Below are 19,369 nucleotides of genomic sequence, written 5' to 3'. Positions count from 1 at the left end.
AATTAAGGTGGCTTTACTCGGTTAGTTTTCAAAAGTTCCGGGGGGCCGGGAAGCACCGCTGAATACTAACCGCCTCATCAACGACACATGCCACCCGAGACTACTGTCTCGCGTAACATTACCCGGTAGTGTGTGCCACCGCCACCGCCGCCGCCGCCGCCGCCGCCCCCGGTCCCGTTTGCGCTCCGACCCCCGGTCGTAATCTTTCGGGCGATTAGAACGTCGCGCAATTACGGGCGCCGTTGGAGATTACACGCGCTCGCGCGTCGCTGGATCACGGTGCAGTCGATCGTAGTCGATCAGTATCCTGAACGTCCTTCGTGCATCCGCGCCTAATGTCCATTCTGTAATATCGCGCTATTATACCTTGTTCGTCAGTGATAGAATCACAATCTCATATAATATAGTCACAAAGAGAGCTGAGCAATTATAAAAGATATCTAACTAAAGTAATGTGGACATATGTTGATGATTTCAAGCAAAATAAATTTTTGGAGTTTTTTACCTATCGTAATACGAGACTTACAAAATATTTCGAGATAAAGGTAGGTATCGCCTACAACTAAAAACTCGCCTCTGAATTAAGCGTATAATTAATAGCGAAATACGATGACTCTTAATCCACCGGCGGAATAAACGCGAAAGGGGTAACCGACTCGTTTTAAGTCGTCCCACGCATTATAATTTCATAATAAGCTGAATTCACAATAAATGCAGGTACCTTCCCCGACTTCCTGCTAATTCGTAATTCCGAACTTTTTCCGGAAGCGAACGAACCCGCTCATTTCTCGAGGGGGAAAGGGAAAGCGAGGGCAACGCGAAAAAGAGGGAGAAAGAGGAAAGCAAGGCAGAGAGGAACAACCGACCGCCGCTAAACAAACTGTCCAGATTAAGAGCGGCAGTTTGCGCTAAAGTTTTTTCGTCGTTTCACTTAGGGCGATTTCGCCCGGCCTGCCCGGATTCGAGCGAATTTATTAAGAACGCACGACGCATTATCATTATGCGCGCACACCGCGCGAAAGATCGCGCGGAGCAGTTTCTGAGTGAGTCGCGGCCATTAGAACGAATCTCGGGGATTTAATGTCTGCCACCTTCCAGTCAGCTTAAATAAGGCTAAATGAAGTTTATGCGTTATTGCCGGCGAAACTTCCGGTAGACCCAGCGGCGTGACCTCGCCAATGGCCTGAAACTTCGAGCATGTTATCTTCTCGCGATTTCAAGTAACTATAGATATCGCGATACAAGGATTAGACCGATCCAGGAGAATATTAGAGAAGGTCAAAGATTATTAGACACGGAAAGAGTGTACTGTTGTGTTCTAACTTTAAAAATTATTTGTATTATAAGAACGTATAGTTTTTGCTTTCGCGCGAGACATTAATAAATTACAATTTTATTTTTTAATTATTTATGCATTAAGAATTACTCGATAGAATTAATAAATTATTATTATCATTACACGAAGTAGGTCAATGTCCACTAATTAGAAAAAGTAAGTTCCGCGATTAGAACAGATATTTGTCCAGTCCAGTAATTTCCGAATCGCAGACTTGGTTTAGACTTGGTCGTTCTCGTTCCAGAGCGTCGAAATAATTGAAGAGATTTAAAGATGCAAAAGGCAACTTTCGATAAGACGCTCGACGTCCTCATCGTTCTCGTTCTGAAACCGAATAACAGGTCCCGCAGCTTGCGACCCGCGGCGGGGCGGGGAGGACGGGCTTCAGATTAAGCAAATGGCGGCAATAATAGTGATTATTCGGATTATGATATCAGAGCGCGAAGTGGGTTCGCCTGGACTTACTGGCAGCCACTAACTGCCGCGCCGCCAAATCCTGACTTCAAGACACCGGATTAAAACTATTACCACTTCGCGGCACCCCTTCGGTCTCACCCCGTTTCATTTCGAGCTCCTTTTTACCCTTCCCGACAGATTCTCGCACGATTCTCTCACCTTTGGGAGACTTTTTCGTCCTCCTCGGATGTTTTCAGCATCCCTGAGGAATTGAGGATCAAAGAATCTGGCAGTATCGTTTGCACCACCGAGAGAAAAGATGCGCGAAATGTAAATGTGCAAGTTTTCGTCTCATCAGATTAACGACGAAGATACTTTGGTTTGTAAAGCGTATATATTCACGCAATTTCTATCAATAAGAATACAGGAAAATTATTTCCATAAGTTTGTTTTTATATTGAATCTAATATATACAACAATTAAAGGAATTTAAATCGACCATATAACTGGCAATATATAACGTCTTTACCGATATGAACATTGAAAAACTGTGAGCCAACTTGGTTTGTCGGATTCACACAGCACTTTTTTCAGATCAATATCGAGACATTATTAATTTTTTACCATAGTTTTTGGTCAGTTGATGTAATTTCTAAATTAAATAGTTTTTAAATTTGACCTGAAAAAAGTGCTGTGTGAATCCGACAAACCAAGTTGGCTCACAGTTTTTCAATGTTCATATCGTAAAGACGTTATATATTGCCCAGTTACGGTCAATTTAAATTCCTTTAATTGTTATTCTATTCACTGGCGAAATAAAATATATTATTCTGTCTAATATATACACATAAAAATTGTTGATTTTTATGTATATACATCATTTTGCAAACATTTAAATTAAAATATAGCATAAATCGTGAAATTTGCTAATTAAAAAATCCTAGATGAAAAATTAATAAATTATTCAGTTTTGTTACAACAGTTTTTTTTTTTACTAATCAAAGTATTATTTCGTGAAATATTACATTTTGGAACATTCTGTGTATAAATCAACGTTAAATTTTGCAGCGTTTTTGAAATGTTTGATACAGTCAGTATCTACTTATATATTTATGCCTGATCAGTTTTTAACTACTGACATCTTACGATTCTGATAATACCCGAATGGCGAAGACTTATTTTTTGACGATTTAAAGTTTTTGATGTTAAAATAGAACTTTTTGACCTATTGTTTTTCTATATTACATAATCGACACAATCTTATAATGTGAGTAAGATAGTCACTCTGTCGTGGGATATCAAAGTCCTTAAAAATTGTACTACTTTACGAGAGTGTATAGACGTGCTCATAAAGCAGTAAATAACAACAGTTTAGCCACGATATAACGGTTTGCTCGCCTCCCCAAAACAGCGACGACACTCCCCGCGGATAATCGCTATAGGAAGTAAGTACAATTCCTGCCGCATAATGCGGTCACGGTGTGGGTGAGTAGCGCTACACTGTCGCGAGTCCCGGTATTAATTCGACAACGAATTGCGAAAGCGGCGCCATTCCGCGCGGCGCCATAAGATCGTCGCCTCTTGGTTGGCCCGCGCAGCTAATTATTGTTTTAAGGATTACCGTTATGTGTTTATTATGCGGCCTGGAGGACCTTGCCCTGCCCACCTTTCCCGTCACCCTTCACCTTCCTTAATATTCGGTAGATTTCAGCTTCTCGGGAACAGCGAGAGAAATCTACGCCCGTTTCTTCTCTCCAACTCGCGCGCCTCTCCTCTCTCTCTCTCTCTCTCTCTCTCTCTCTCTCTCTCTCTCTCTCTCTCTCTCTCTCTCTCTCTCTTCCGCCACGAAAAGTCAGCCTACGTTTATGAATAATTCTCACCTCTTATAACCACCCCCTCACCGCCCCCGCCGACCTTTACCCAATCCACTCGCCGGCACCGCGAACGTCTCGCCGAACCACCCTCGGAGTGTTCGCCTCGTAAACCCCTAATGCCGGCTCTTCATCTGCGAGCCAGATTCTGAGCTCCGCGAAACAGGCGAATCGCCGTAACACCTGCAGCAAGAAGCGGAAAGTAGATAATAGACACGTGTAATTATACTACAAGCTTTCCCTGACTAATGACCTTATTAAGAGCTTTTATAGCAGATACTACGATTACTATCTAGAAAAATGTGGAGCGTATCACGGACGTATGCATAACTCAGGGTGAAACGATGAGTCATTAGAATCTTTTTTGTTATCGAGTTTCAACGAAATTGCGGTATATCTCTCGTCACCGATTATATAGCTTAAGATAATAAAATGCTCGAGTGATTACTTTTGCCGCTTTCAATCTGTCAGGATGTGAAAGTTTCGGGGAAGAAATTATCGTACGCGACACGATCGACCTGCGTTTATACTGGAGATTTATTGCGCCGATCATCTTTACGACACGTCGGCATTTAACAAGCGATAAAATCGCAAGCCCGCAGCAGCGGTATCGCTCCGCGTATACGCGCGGTGAATTGAATTTATATATTTTTTTAGATCGAACAAAAAATGCAGAATAATATTGCGTTCGGAGTGAAAGAAATATTTGTCTGGACGTGATGCGCACGTAATGTTTATGGTGGCGAAAGAGCGTGAACGTGTACATACATACGCCGGCGACGGTATTTCATATCTTCCACACATGACCACGCATTCCTCAAAATTTATATTAAAAACCATCGTATCGCGAGTCACTGTTTGCACGATGTAACTGCCAGATTGTGATTTTACCACAGCCGAAAAATATTCAGTTTTACGCTGTACTTTGAACCACCGCGCCGACAGCCGCACTTATCTAAAAATTAAATGTGATTTTTTCACATTAAACGTTCTATTTGTGCGGTAATTTAAAGAAAATAATAAATATTTAAATAATAACTGGTTAAGCTTGAACAGGTTAAGCCTATAATAAGTCAGTAGATAAAGGCATAGGTAGTCAGACTCAAACGTAATTAGATTAAGTAGATAAACTACTCGTCGTATCAGACCGACAAAGTGAAAAAAAATTTTTATGGTCAGACAGTGTGTCAAACGCGCTACAAAGTTTAAAATTGCAACTCATGCATACAGGATGTTTCTCAAAGTATAGTATTTAAAATTTAAGTGTATTGAAACAGAAGAATCGCTTACAATATTATTTTTATTATTTTTAGCTAAACTGTATCGAGCTGGCCCATATTGAGTTCAGGCTGAATGACCAGCCGATTCAAACTTTCGTAATTATCGTAATTGTTTAAGCCTTTAAGCAGATAAACGTCGAAAAAAAAGCACGATATTTATTGGACGCGCGTATTCTGATGTTCGTTTGTAACCGCTTCGGGTTGAAAGACAAACAGTAAAGAAGACAGATTTATGAGGCGCCATAAAGCTCGCGGGCTAATCTGTCACGCGTGCAAGCTCATTTATTTCCGAACGTGAAAATTTCGCGGGCGCATTGTAGAAACGGTCAATCGGAGCGCGCGCTGGAGTTCCTCGAGCATATGTTGAACGTGCTACGGAATATCTCATCCCTTCCTTCTCCTCCACACCCCTTTCACGCAAACGCGCGAGGATCGTTCTCCTATCTGACCCGGACCGCTGAACGTGGGTAGGGGAAAGGGCCACGCGCGTTTATTTAAAAAATGATTTAACCTAATGGTTTTTTACATATGTAATCCCGATATAAACCCGAGGCTAATCTCGGACGACCACACGCGGTGCTACGCAGAGACACGCACACGCGCGCATGATCATGCGGGGGGAAAAACAGAGAAAGCGAGAGAGCCGCGTTTCTCCAAACACGCGACATCTACTACGTCCTCCGTGCATCCCCACTTCGAATCTATCTTTGTTTTTTTTTTTTTTTACTTTTTTTCGATGAGCAAGCACTAACGAAAATCACCGGCTTGCCGGCAGCAGCACGGTTGTACTCGGCGGTGAGTGAGGAATCGCATATAGGGCGGCGACGAGAGGGGATTGTTTGCGGAGGCCGAGCATAGGGTCGCGCTGTATTCGCACGCGGGGATGATTTAGATGGTCCCCGATGATATCCGCGCCTTTTGAAAAATGTCGGCACACCGAGGAAAAAGCGTATAAGCCGTTTTACGGTTTACGTGTGTCGCGCTTTATCAGACCGCCGCGGCCTGAAACTTTATTGCCGGCCGAACGATATTTCTCGTCGAATCAGCGTTAACGAAAGAGTTGAATTATGAGAGGTCGCGGAGAATTAAAAAGCTCGCAGCGTCACGCTTATATATAATCGGACGGTATTTGTTCGCTATATATATAAATGAAAATATTCATTTATCTGCCGCGTCGTTTTTACATATACTTCATCGCAAAAATATTCTCCCCCTCCTCCCTTCATAGGTCATCAATGCATTTTTTTAACCGAAAAATCAATATTTAATAATAACCAGGTATACATATACACAGATCTTCAACATTGTCATCTAATCTCGGTTTTGATTTTTGAATAATAGAAAATGCAACTATGCTAGGGCACAATCCATAATAATCGCGAATCTCGTAAGCTGCAACTTTTGGAAATATTCTACATCGACACAGTTAAAATAATTTGTCTTTTCAAAGAAATATAAAAATAAAATTTAAGTCGGAGGAATTTTCTTATATCCGTACACAATTTTTTCTGACGCGAAATAGAGAACATCTCTTATTGAGATATTCAATCCTAATTTGCTCAATTATCACGACACCAATTGTTCACACACTTTGACTTATGCATTCGTTTGCCAGAGTTCCTACCTTCGTCTAATCAAAGAATTTCGAGCGTCGCGCCGCAGCGGAGAATTTAAATACGCGAGACGTGTTTCAGTCGCCATATCATCGTCGTCGTCTTCGTCGTCGTCGTCGTCGTTGGCTTCGTCGTCGTCATCGTCGTCGTCGCGTAACGAAATAAAAGCCGACGGCGAAAGAGAGAGAGAGAGAGAGAGAGAGAGAGAGAGAGAGAGAGAGAGAGAGAGACATCTGTCGGTTCTTTTAATTACAGCGGTACGTGTGCTAGCCACGAGCACGGTCCGGGGATGCCCGGGCACTCCTGTTCTCGCACTCAGCACTCGGTATCCTTTGTTTGCCGTTTTCCGTCGGTCACCTACGCCCGCTTCGTCCGTTTCTAGCGGCGCGTTTCATGTCCAGAGACACGCGCTCGCGTGACACAAAGTCGATATATCACGATCTAATTCCTCCTCAGTCTTAGAAAAAATAAAACACCGTCGAGCCCGTTAATCCATTACGCCGTGAAATTTTATTTTAGATTAATATGGAATGGGAAATTCTAAGATTGAAGATAGAGGTGTAATTATTAAGGGAAAATAATTAGCGGGGCTAAATAATCTCGTCAAAGCCATGAAAGATTGATCCATATTTCTCTATTTCTAAATATAATTGATCAAACGCCTTATTTGTGCAGCGCTTAAAATATAACAATTAAATTTTCCACTGATTTCTTTAAATTATGTCTGCGGACATACAGAATCTTCAGATCGATATTAAGCCGTTAACTACAACACACCTCTCTCTTTCTCTCCCCCTCATCCTCTCTCTCTCTCTCTCTTTCTCTCTCTCTTTCTCTCTCTCTTTCTCTCTGCCTCTGTCTCTGTCTCGACTAACTGCTTTCAAACAATATTTATGACTCGCGTTTATTACACATTGCCTAATTATCCCGCGCCAAGTGCGATGCGTTGGCGTGTGTACCGCCACGAAATACTCAACGAGGCTCGACACCCTCGTCGTCGGGGCGAATACGGCGCACTACCTACGGGGGTAAGTGCCGGCGAAGATCGAGAACCGGAACGTGTCAGGACAGGGCAACCGGGAAGCCAACCGGGTACCAGGCGTGAGCCGATGGCAGGAGGCGATGGAGACGCGCGACGCTGCCTGAGCGCGCCGCGGCGTCGAGAATTAACGGGCTTAGTTGCCGACGCAGGTGTCGTCGGGAAGGCGAAGGCAAGCGAGATTCGGGATGAATTACGACGGGAGCGTCAGCTAGCGCCAGGAGAACGTCGGTCGTTATATTTTGCGCAACATCCCGATTTTATGGGCCGCCCCCCGCGCTCTCAGACGAGCGGGGCGTTCTCTCGTCCCCTTTCGGGACGAGAAAACGCCAACTTCCGTTGTGTAATGCGGCTGCCGCCGTAACCGGGTACCGATGAGGCGGAATGAGATGCGCTCAACAAGAGCAAGATTCAAGATCGGTTAATCACGATGCTGTGATCTGCTGTGATCTGCTGTGATCTTCCGCTACGTATTATTGACGTAAAAACTTGTTAATTTACGGTGCATTAAATATTTTTAAAACGCAAATTTTTATCTTAATTCTCGAAACTTGAACAAAACTGTAGCATTCTGACATATTCGACGCATTAATCCGTTAACGTAATTATTTTATTTAAAAAAAAATAAAGCGATCAATTTTATGACAAACCGTAATTAGGACCACCGGTTCCGCGGTCGGTCGTCAGTTTCTCATCGGGCTCCTTTGATAGCGCGAGGTTGTGTGTCCTTGCGTTACAAGCAGGCGGGTTAACGAGTAATGTCTAATCTATGCATCCGCTTATCATAATGGCCCTCGTTATATCGTGAGCATGCCCCGGGAGGCCCGGAAGCCTCCGCCGACTCCCGCCGTCGACCAACCCCTCTTAGTCTTAGCCGCCCTCTTCCTTACGCGCCACACTTCCGCGAGGCCGTAATAAAAGTATTCCAAGTAACTGAACGATATTACGCCGTTACGGGCTCTGCTCGCCGGCCAGAATTAAGCGGTCGAACGTTGTCCCCGCAGGGGTTCCAAGTAGTGCACGATCGCTGTAAAGGGCGTAACGCCGACGTAAAAGCCATGTGGCAGCCCGTTACATCGACGTGCGATCAAAGATTACGAAATACCATCGAGATTCTGCCTAAAACGAGATATAAGTGGGTTAAAAATTGCCCCGCTGTGGCGTGTCTTCAAACGACACGACCAAGATTCATTTAATTGCAAATTCTGCGACATCTGAAGCATAATCTCGGTTCTCTTCTTTTCTCATCTTTTCTATTAATTAATTAAAAAAAAAATGGGAATAGATTTATTTGAGTTGGGTGGAAGTATTTAAATGTTAGTGCGCGATGAACTTACGTCAAATTCGTAAAGTTAAGCGGCAAACATCAACTAATGTCGAAAGTTATTTGAGTCGATAATATATCAATCTTGAATTGCTAAATTGCCTTTATACCTCAAGTATATAAATCCTCGATACAAATCGTCATAATTTTGCGCCGTCAGGCGAGTTGAAATTCCGGTCCGCGAAAATAATGACAATCTCGCGAGGAACAAACGTGGCGCGCGGGACAAGCCGGCCGAATCGGCCGGCGCGGCGTTCTATTAAGCTAAAATCAGGGCCCGGCAGAGTCGACGCGAGCTCGCAGCGTCGCTCTAAATTATTATATAACGCGAGGAGATCCGCGTACCTTCGCGGACAATGAAAGGTACACCGTAACGTCGCGACGTTTGTTTTGTCGGCCTCGGCGCGGCCGAGCCACCCCCCGCTCGCGCTCCGCGCAGCGATGCTCTCTCGCCTACATTTCGTATATTTTATTATTACTCTCGCACTTTCCACGGCTGGACACGGTAACGTTGGCGAGGGGGTTGACGGCGGTGGTTAGCCCGTGGCCGTTATTAATGTCCGCGGCATGCCAGAAAAAGCGAGCAAAAGGGCCCCGGTGCCCGGAGAGAAAAAGACAGTGGGCATCGGGTATCACCGGCGCACAACGTTCTCCGGGATATACACCCCGTTAGTACATACGTCCCGCGCAGAACGGCGACACGGCCACCGGCACAAGCGCCAGGAGTTCTTAATAATTGATAAAAATGTACGCACGCACCCCGGTAAAGAGAACGGGAGAGTGGGAACGGGTGAGAGATAGAGGCAGGAACGTAGAGGAGATAGAGGAGCGAAGAGGACAGGGACCAGGGTGAAAAAAAGGGGCCAGACATGGCAGCGGTGGTGGTGGTGGTGGTGGTGATTGGTGGTGGTGACTCTCACCCTCGTGACTCCAACCCTCCTGTGTCCGCCCGACTCGCCACCGTTTCGTTGACAAAGGCATACGCAACGATTTATTCGCACTTTTCACCGCGACCTCTCTCGAGAATTTTTCTTCGTTCTGTCACAATTTTGGAATTATCAGAATTTATGCCTACCCCTTCGCGCGCGTGGCCAGGCGCGCCCGTGCGCGTATTCTGATAGGTATTAAGCTGTCTTGATTACTGCGATGGTTGCCCGCGGAGATGCTCCGTTCGACGGCGTTGAATATTCCTAAATAAAATGAATGGCAACAGGACCAACGCATTTAAGGGCGCTCGCAGCCCCCCATTGTGTATTCGATATTCGTTGACGCTGGCACCGAAAAAAGATTTGAAGAGAGCGTATCATAAATATCCATTTTCTGATCATTTATATTAAATAAAATAGGCATATTGCGCTATCTAAGATCTCTGATATTGTGTATTTTTTTATAAGGAAAGTGTAACGAGTAAAAATGTATAAAATCAAGCTATTACTTTATTCGGTTTCTTTCCCTTCTGTGTCTTTCTTTAGAATATCACTTTTATCACTTTGACATATGTTTAAAAACCTTTAGTTGAAAATTAGGAAACACAACAGAAAACATATCTGGTTTCTAAAGACTGATACCGTTTTTGAAAGTATTCGATTAAGGTAGAAGAGATATATCAATTTTTAGACTTTTGTTTGATTTGATTCCTTTGGTATTCGTGTTACATTAAAAAAAAGTAATTAAATAAGTCGATAAATCAATTTATTTTTAAACAATGGTATGTGACTGCTGTTGAAGACGAAAAAGGGATATCGAAGCAATATACGAAGCTTAAATCTGGGATCGATTAAAACATTTAATAAAGCGCGAATTCTTTGTCACAAGCGTGGCCGGACCGGGCATCGCCATCGTGATTTACCGGAAATTTCTCGTCGAAAACAAAAGAATGAAAGGCCACGCAGCTGCTCGAATCTAATTAAGAAATTCTTACACGGCGGTGCCGCGCATTCTGCCACACCCTCATGTCCCGACCTCACCTCTGTCCATCTCTCTCTCTCTCTCTCTTTCTTTCTCTCTTTTTCTCGTCCGAGGCACGTCTAGAAAAATTAAAAATAATTTTCCTACGTTATATAAACGTATTAACCCCGGTGGCGGTGGACGAGCTTTTTGCGCTGCGCTTTTCTCGCAATTTGTACAAAGAACGGCACGGACCTGACTTCAAAGTAGATCTTACACGGTGTCGTATCATTTTATTCCAGGAACTTCCCTGCGTATTACTCGTTATTGCGTTTAAGTCACTGCCGCTTCTGCCGCGGCCGTCGCTCTCATTTAAGATTCCGAGACGAATTTTCGTAACTTTTTTCCGTAAATGGGCGAATTAAATAATAACGTTCACGTGGAGCGCAAACAATTATGAACTCTGCGCATCGGGATTATAACTAAGCAAAGCGTAGTTGTCTTCCGGAGAAAGGCTGCAGGACGGCTACTCAATTCAGAAAATCATCCCGACTGCGTAAAGATAATAACAGCATTTTGAGAAAATAAATTTAAATGTCAACATTTTAGCATCTTTCATAAAAAGAAAGCTTTTGCGAAAAATGTATATACAGGAACGCAATCCGTAAAAATTGTTCCTCTGGAAAGATTCTTTAAGAATGAAGCGGAAAGCTCAGATATGAAGACGAAGAGAATGGAATCTGTCCGAGATTCGAATATATTTTCTCGGAGTCAAATAATCATTGTTATCTTCACGCGGATAAATCTGTAAGCTTGACTCTTGGTTTGTCGGTCATCGCATCGGTCGGAAGGCCCCGACGAACGGGAGATAAGCGACGGGCGCTCTCCTCCCCTCCCGTTTCTCCCATCTTTTCTTTCTCGGCAATAAATCCCCGGGGAAAAACCTATCTGGATTTTCCGCTCGTCCTTCCCGACGTTCAACCTAAAAATTCATTAGATTATAAAGCCATTAATGCTCATCCGCGCGGCCGAACGCGCCTCTCCTTGCTTAGGCGCGAGTCCAGCTTGGATCGATATCTCACATTCGTGGAACTCCGTCCATGTTTCTATTGTTTCAATCAGACACAACGGATTGGAATCTATTTTTTAATAATTTTTTAAAATTATAGAAAAATAACAATTACTTACTGCACATTATACAGTATATTATAACAAATATAACTTTTATCTTTTCTATTCCCTGAGTGATCATTATTAAATTACTTGCAAATAATGATCAAATTTTGCGTAATGTAGATGTAGATTCGAGATATCATATACACATACTTATTCTTTAAACTTTAATTGTCGCTCCTGCGTTACAGCAAAGTCATATAGCTTAATATATAATTTGTAAATTTAGCAGGATAATTGAAGTCGATTTTATGTCTCACGCACGAACTGAATATTATGTTTTAGTGCCTGCATTTTTTGATTACAGGAATCATAATTTCGGCGACTTCGAAGCAACCACGGAGATTCAACAAGCGCGATGGCATCCGGGTTCTACTAACGACTCTCATCTATTGGTTTTGACATCTGAAAACTCTTTCCGGTAATTAAGAAAAAGTGTGCGAGTATTATTTACCTGAAAGAAGTACGTTGTTTGAGTGGAATTATTCAACTAAAATATTTATTTCAACTTGCATAATTATTATTTATTAGTACGAATGGCCGAAATCCTCGATCGATCGAATATATCCATTGTGTGTCCGTGTATAATACTTCAAGACAAAATATCTCATCTTTCAGCCGCGAGAAAGACATCCCCTCGATCGTTGCTATTATAATTACAGAAAACTGCAAAACTCCTGAGAAACAGCGTGGCGTAACTCGAACTCGCGTTCTTTAGGTCTTTCTTAGACGGGAGCTTAAAAAGTACGGGAACGTTTACGCAAAACTAAACTTTAGAGGGTTTTACGCGGCACGCCGAAGCGTCTTTAAAAATGTCGTCGGACTGACCTTAAGCTGCACTTAACTTTGCCCGCAGTTTATACGAGTGTGAACTGGGCGGTGCACCAAGACTGATAAAATGCTGGAAGGTCGGCCGCGCGCCATCGAGCTCACCCTCGAAGATCCCGGACTTTACGTCCCTCGGCGAGACCGCGGTGGACTTCGATTTCGCCACTCCTACCCTGAGGAAACCGGAATTGTTCGCAAACGACGAGGTACAAGCCGGCACTTTGCTATTTCGAACTTTGAGCAACATATTTTTTTTCTGAAATATTTGAATCATATACATAACATACTTTAATCTTTAATCAATATTCGTCTTTTAATTATTTTTTTATTAATTGCAAGATAAATAACGCGTCGTACCTGCTGCGCATTACGTGTTATAAAAATTCTAAACAAAAGTTACTTTTCTATATTTTACGTTTCAATAATCGTTGTTTAATTAGTTGCGAACGATAAGTGAGTTTTGCGAATTTGCGAACTCAAAGCATTCGATATTTCTAAAATTCTTGTCTTGTTCATTTATTCAAAATTTTTTAATGATAATTTGACATTTCTTAATTTGTTATTATATTCTCATCTGCTCTTAATTTGTTATTACGAAATAGTATCAATATCAGGACTTATAGTATGAAACGTTTCTAATAATTTTCAGATGAAGGAAGTGATGAACTGGAATCAGATCGAGTGGCCGATCTTGGTGCTCCGTGGAAATGGCGAAGTACTAATCGTTCGTGGGAACGTTTTATTGGAGAAGTACGAACAAAATGTTTTTTTTTTTTATATAAATCAAGAGAAATTAAGTACACGATCTCGCTTTACACTATTAATGATCTCAGAATTGCTTGCACTTGTGCCAGCAATAACGTCTATTTTCCTATTTGATTGTGGCTTTAACTGTTGTCAGCTATGAGAATCCAGTGGTATTGGGCTCGCTGTCCATGTATCCGTCGACCGACGATAATTACGGGATAGATTCGTGCTCTATCATGTGCCTGCAAACTACCCCGCCGATAGTGGTCATCGCCATGTGCACCGGAAAGATTTATCACGCGATATTGCTGCGCGAAATATCGGACGACGACGATGACGACAGAAAGGCATGTATAATGAATATTACAGAATTTTATATATTCCATGTGTCGTGATGTCACACGCGGAAATTTTATCGTTATTCTTTCCGTATCGTTAGTCGAGGGCGGGAAGGACAAATTTACAAGAGTAGTTACTTAAGAAAAAAAAGAACGATACATTATCTCTCCTTCTCTCTCCGCCAGACTTGGTCGCAATATGGTTCGAGCTATAGTCTTCATACGCCAGACGATGCGCTTTATGTCTACGAGTGCGTCGAACTGGAACTGGGTCTTCTCTTTACGGATGACGATAAGAAATATAATTGTCCCATCCACCTTCACTGCGACAAGGGTAACAAATCGAGGTACTAATCGAAGAAAGCGCGCACAAGTATGGGGATGTTTCAGAACTATCGCAACTTCTTTCGCCGCAAGTCACCGGCGATTGATCAAAGCTCGATTGAGCTTCAATCAAAAGTCGATTTCTTTCTTTTCATGACGAAAACAGCGATATTTCCAAAGCAATCCGCATTGCATTTGATTATACGATTGAATAAAATTGATTTATCAATCCTTACTTGTATTAGATATTTTTGCTCTCACAATGCTGGGATTCACATGGTGAGTCTACCGATGGTTTCTCAACTGGAGGAGTTTATACATGGCAAGTACATTCATGTTATTAAAAAAAAAGAGCGTACAAGAAAAATTAGTATCTGCCATTTTGCTTTGTTGTAAAAACATTCTTACATGTATAAATTTTAATAATTTTTTTTTATGTATAATAATTAACAATCAGTTTCTTATTAAAAATTAGAATTAAAATTAAAATCAAAGAATGAGATAAAAATATTAAAAAGATTGATTTTCTTTCTACATTTTTTTATTGAATATTAAAATATCTTCGCGGATAATACTTCTGTCGATCTAACAAATATTTTATTTCTTTTCACAGATAACAGCGGAAATTATCTACCATCTTTGTTAAACCAATCAATTTTACAATATTTATTCTCTACGAGAACCAAGCATACGAACGTAGATGAACCTACGCCGATATTCGGTTTTGGCCTTCTTCAAGAACCTTGTATTTTAGTCGCATTACTGCACACAGGCGTTGTCATCGATCTCTCGGTTATAGATCTTTATTATCTTCCAAGGATCGAGCAATTAGAACCTGTTATTGATACTACAAAGAAGGTAATTAAAGGAATATTGAATGAATGAAATGAAATTTAAGTTCCCAAAACGAGTTACTATTCATCTGCTATTCGCTCTTAAAAATCTCCAAATTAATTTCTTATTAAACCGAAACATACATGGGATAACGGTCGGGATCGAACCTAGGATTTGCTGAATACGAATGTATTTGTATTATTCTGACGCAAAACCACGCGTCACTCCAAATTTAAAGTATTATTATACTACATTAGTATCATCCGATTTAACCGTTCCCTACTAATAGAGACCTGACATTCCAAAGAAAAATATTCTTATCCGTCCTTGTTATCTGTCTCATTCTAACACGTTCAATGATGTTTCTTTTCTTTTTCTTTAGTATATCATATCAGGTCACCCTGAAGTTGGTGATCACATTTTAAAGAAAGCTGTTTTATTTTTTTAAGTTTTTCTCTACAGCGACATCCAGAGAAGTAATAATTAGAGTTGTTTTCTTTTGTCTTTTCTGGTAAACTTTCGTTAAAATCTAAATATATGTGGAATGTGAAATTCGAACTGGGAACATACCGATTAACAATAAGAGTCGATCGCTTTCACAATGAGCCACGCACCTCTCCCATGTTTTCATGTTGAGATTTCTGAATTTTTTCTTTTATTATAATTTTATTTTAATTCCATTCTTGTATTTTTAAACTTTTTTGAGCTGCTCAAGTTTCCATGCGATTTTTTCAGCATGAAGCAAGAGTGTTGAAAGTATTAATTATTTAGTGAGAATGTTGATAGCAAAAATATATATATATATTGTTGATTTTTTTTTTAAGGTGAATAAGGAACCATTCGACGTATACATCAAGAAATTACTAAGACGCGAAATATCACAACCGATAACTAAAATAGGATCTCGCTCGATGTCCTTAAGCGAATCCCTAGAGGTAAGCCTAATAGAGCCTAATTTATATATATAAAGGAAGATGTCCTGACTGACTGACTGACTGACTGACTGACTGACTGACTGATTGACTGACTGACTGACTGACTCATCAACGCCCAGGCCAAACCCCTGAACCTAGAGACTTGAAATTTGGAGGGTGTATTCCTCTCATGACGTAAGCATCCACTAAGAAAGGATTTTTAGAAATTCCACCCCTAAGGGGGTGAAAAGAGGTAAAATGTGTTTTTTTCACGATTGTTTTGACTGACTGACTGACTGACTCATCAACGCCCAGCCCAAACCCCTGAACCGAATTTTTACCAAAAGTATATGAAATAGGGGTAGAATTTTCCGGGGAGTGCCACTATGTGTATAGTTTTTTGTTATCGATTTTCTGGAAACCGATTTTTTTAATTTTTCCTATTTTTCGAAAAATAATTGATCAAATCTCAACAAATTATAGATCAAACAGGGATAGAATTTTCCGGGGAGTGCTATAAAATGTATAATTTTTTGTTACCGATCTTTTTGGAAGCCGGTACGGAAATTTTTTCAATTTTTGGGAAATAATTGACTGAATCTGAAAGAATTGTATATGAAGTAGGGGGTAGAAATTTACGGCGAGCGCCATAATGTGTACAGTTTTTGTTACCATTTTTTTGGAAACCGGTTTTTTTTAATTTCTTTAATTTTCGAAAAATAATTGACCGAATCTCAAAGAATTGTATATGAAACGGGGGTAGAATTTTCCGGAAAATGTTAAAAAGTGTATAATTTTTTGTTACCGATTTTTTTGGAAGCCGGTATCAGAAATTTTTCAAATTTTTCGGGAATTAATTGACCGAATCGCAAAAAATTATATATGAAGTAGGGGTAAAATTTCCCCGGGAGTGCTATAAACTGTATAATTTTTCGTTACCGATCTTTTTGGAAATCGGTATCCGAAAGTAGTATTGACTGTAAAATTTAATAACGTCAAAGGTGGCACTAAATAAGTTTTCACTAAATAATTAATTGCTCGCGACAGTCACGAATTGAAGTGACTGATTTATCAGTTTTGACATATAATATGTGAAAGCAGCAACTTCATACCATAACACAGACAAATGACATAGACACTACGCGGCGCATCGTCGTATATTTTCGCGTTATTAAGATTCGACATCGACCTCTATATCTAGGGCAGCGACATTATCCTTTGGTTTACCCTTACTAACAACTGACATATACTGAGTGAAATTATTAACTTATCTATACAGAATGTGAGAAGCCGATTAACTTGAAACTTGGTGACATTTATGAGTATATGTTTGGCTCGAACTTCTGAACTCGAATTTCTGAGCCGAACATATACTCATAAATGTCACCAAGTTTCAAGTTAATCGGCTTCTCACATTCTGTATAGATAAGTTAATAATTTCACTCAGTATATGTCAGTTGTTAGTAAATGTAAAAAGAAATATATGGAAAAAGAAATACATGGAAATGGAAAGTAATCTAAAGAAAATGGATATTGAGGAAGAAAAATAAGGGTAAAAAAATTAAAAAAATCTATATATATATAAATATATATATAAATTTCCCGGGAAGTGCTATAAAGTGTACTATTTTTTGTTACCAATCATTTTGGAAACTGGTTTCAAATGACCAAATCTCAAAAATTGTATATAAAAACAGGGATAGAAAGAAAAAGGGGAGAGGGAGAGAGAGAGGGAGGGAGAGGGAGAGAGGAGTAAAGGAATAGAGGGAGAGAGGAAGAGAGGGAAAAAGAGAGAGAAAGAGAGAGAGAGAAAAAGAGAGAAGGGGAGAGAGAAAGAGAGAGAGAGAGAGAGAGAGAGAGAGAGAGAGAGAGAGAGAGAGAGAGAGAGAGAGAGATTATTTGCGTGTTTTACTACATATGTCCTCCGGGGCGAAGCCCGGGTAACCAGCTAGTACTATATATAGATAATAGAGAACATTATATGAACCGATTAAATTGATAAGTTCATTCCACTCATAGAAATTATTACAAATATTTAAGAAGTTTTGTCTCATGTACAAAAAAGGAGCTATGGGCCGGTATCACAGTCTCCGATTAACGTGATCCTCCGATTAAACTGCTCTGCATCTCTTTCTAAATGTCCCCCTAGAATGAGACGAAGAGTGAGTTTAATCGGAGGATCACGTTAATCGGAGACTGTGATACCGGCCCTATATAGTCGAATTACAATCCAAAAACGATCGAAAAACGCAACTGTTTCTTTTGCATTTTAGTTGTTGTATCACGCCACAAATATCTTTCGTACTCAACATTTCGTCCGACACGACAAAGTTCGGGAAGAAATCAGTAAGAAAGTCCGTGCTCTGAAGGCTTTGAAAAGTCATCTATTAAAGGAACTCGACGCTTTAATAGAGACGAAGAAAGAATTACGACAGACCGCTGAACGTTTAGCTGAACGATATGAAGATATTAATGATAAACAGAAAGAATTGGCACGTAGGTGAGTATAATTATTTAATTACTTTAGCAATATTCGAGCAACTTTACAGATCCGTGTCATTCAAATTGTGTCAAGTGAATGATAGATACACAATTCTTTATTAAATATTGTTGTGGAGGGAGAAAAAGTAAAATCCAAATTACACTATACTTTCAGAGCAGAGGAAGTTTTAAGATTGGTAAATTACAAAGAACCTTCGATGACGTCTATTGAGCGAGCAGAGGCGGAAGAATTGAAGAAAATGGACGTGAAGATATACGACATGCAGATCCGACTTGAACAGCTCAAGAAAAAATCCGCTCAACAGACTATGCATACAAATGGTATCGAGACTAATGGGAAGAAGAAAGAAATTGTTTTCACACGCAGCCAAGAGGAAGCGACAAAGGAAAATCTTAGTCAGACGTATGTAATTGTAAATCAGTAATTCGTGATATTTAATTTTACAAAAACAGATTGATTGGCAAACAAAGTTAGTATAATATTGTTATCATATGTTGGTTGCCTCTTTAATATGATACATTTTTTTTTACAGGGCGAAAAATATAAAGAATTTGGTAGATCAGGTAAAACAGATTAAAGCAGAAATTAGTCTTTCATATATTAGCAAACAGTAATAACAAATATCAATATTATTAAATTGTTATTAGTGATTGTATATTTTAATTTTACAAATTTGTATGAACAATAAAAGATTATTTTGTTAAATAATTCTTTAAAATCCTATACCTTTAAGATTTCTAATTAATGGTAACACTTCAACGTGTTACTTTTGTCTATCCATCATTTTACCCGAATAATTGTGTACAACACATTAAATTATTTGTTACAAACTTATTTTTACCGTAATTTTTTTGCTGTAACACTCCTTCACATACAATTGTTGTACACCGAGTCTCGACCATTATTAATGTAGAAGCGCATCGACAAGAATAAAAAACAATAAACAAGCACAATCGCGGATA

The 19,369-nt window shown here is 40.3% G+C and overlaps 1 protein-coding gene across 1 annotated transcript in view; it reads left to right on the top strand.

The window, feature by feature from the left end:
* Positions 1-19,115, top strand: part of Mbo (nuclear pore complex protein Nup88) — a 67,514-nt gene extending 48,399 nt beyond the window's left edge. The window contains exons 3-13 of the mRNA XM_077423748.1: positions 12,227-12,340; positions 12,776-12,953; positions 13,397-13,497; positions 13,649-13,841; positions 14,019-14,179; positions 14,402-14,478; positions 14,770-15,014; positions 15,815-15,925; positions 18,178-18,404; positions 18,561-18,809; positions 18,940-19,115. Coding sequence (XP_077279874.1) covers positions 12,227-12,340; positions 12,776-12,953; positions 13,397-13,497; positions 13,649-13,841; positions 14,019-14,179; positions 14,402-14,478; positions 14,770-15,014; positions 15,815-15,925; positions 18,178-18,404; positions 18,561-18,809; positions 18,940-19,021 — 1,738 coding nt within the window. The 3' untranslated portion in view covers positions 19,022-19,115. The remainder of the gene's footprint in view (positions 1-12,226; positions 12,341-12,775; positions 12,954-13,396; positions 13,498-13,648; positions 13,842-14,018; positions 14,180-14,401; positions 14,479-14,769; positions 15,015-15,814; positions 15,926-18,177; positions 18,405-18,560; positions 18,810-18,939) is intronic.
* The last annotated feature ends 254 nt before the right edge of the window (positions 19,116-19,369 follow it).

This window comes from Temnothorax americanus, unplaced genomic scaffold, assembly GCF_048541705.1.
Source record: "Temnothorax americanus isolate GAGA-0224 unplaced genomic scaffold, ASM4854170v1 Scaffold8, whole genome shotgun sequence".
Classification (NCBI taxonomy): Eukaryota; Metazoa; Arthropoda; class Insecta; order Hymenoptera; family Formicidae; genus Temnothorax; species Temnothorax americanus.
The sequence above is the reverse complement of the archived record's forward strand: the minus strand, read 5'-3'. Positions and strand labels throughout refer to the sequence as shown.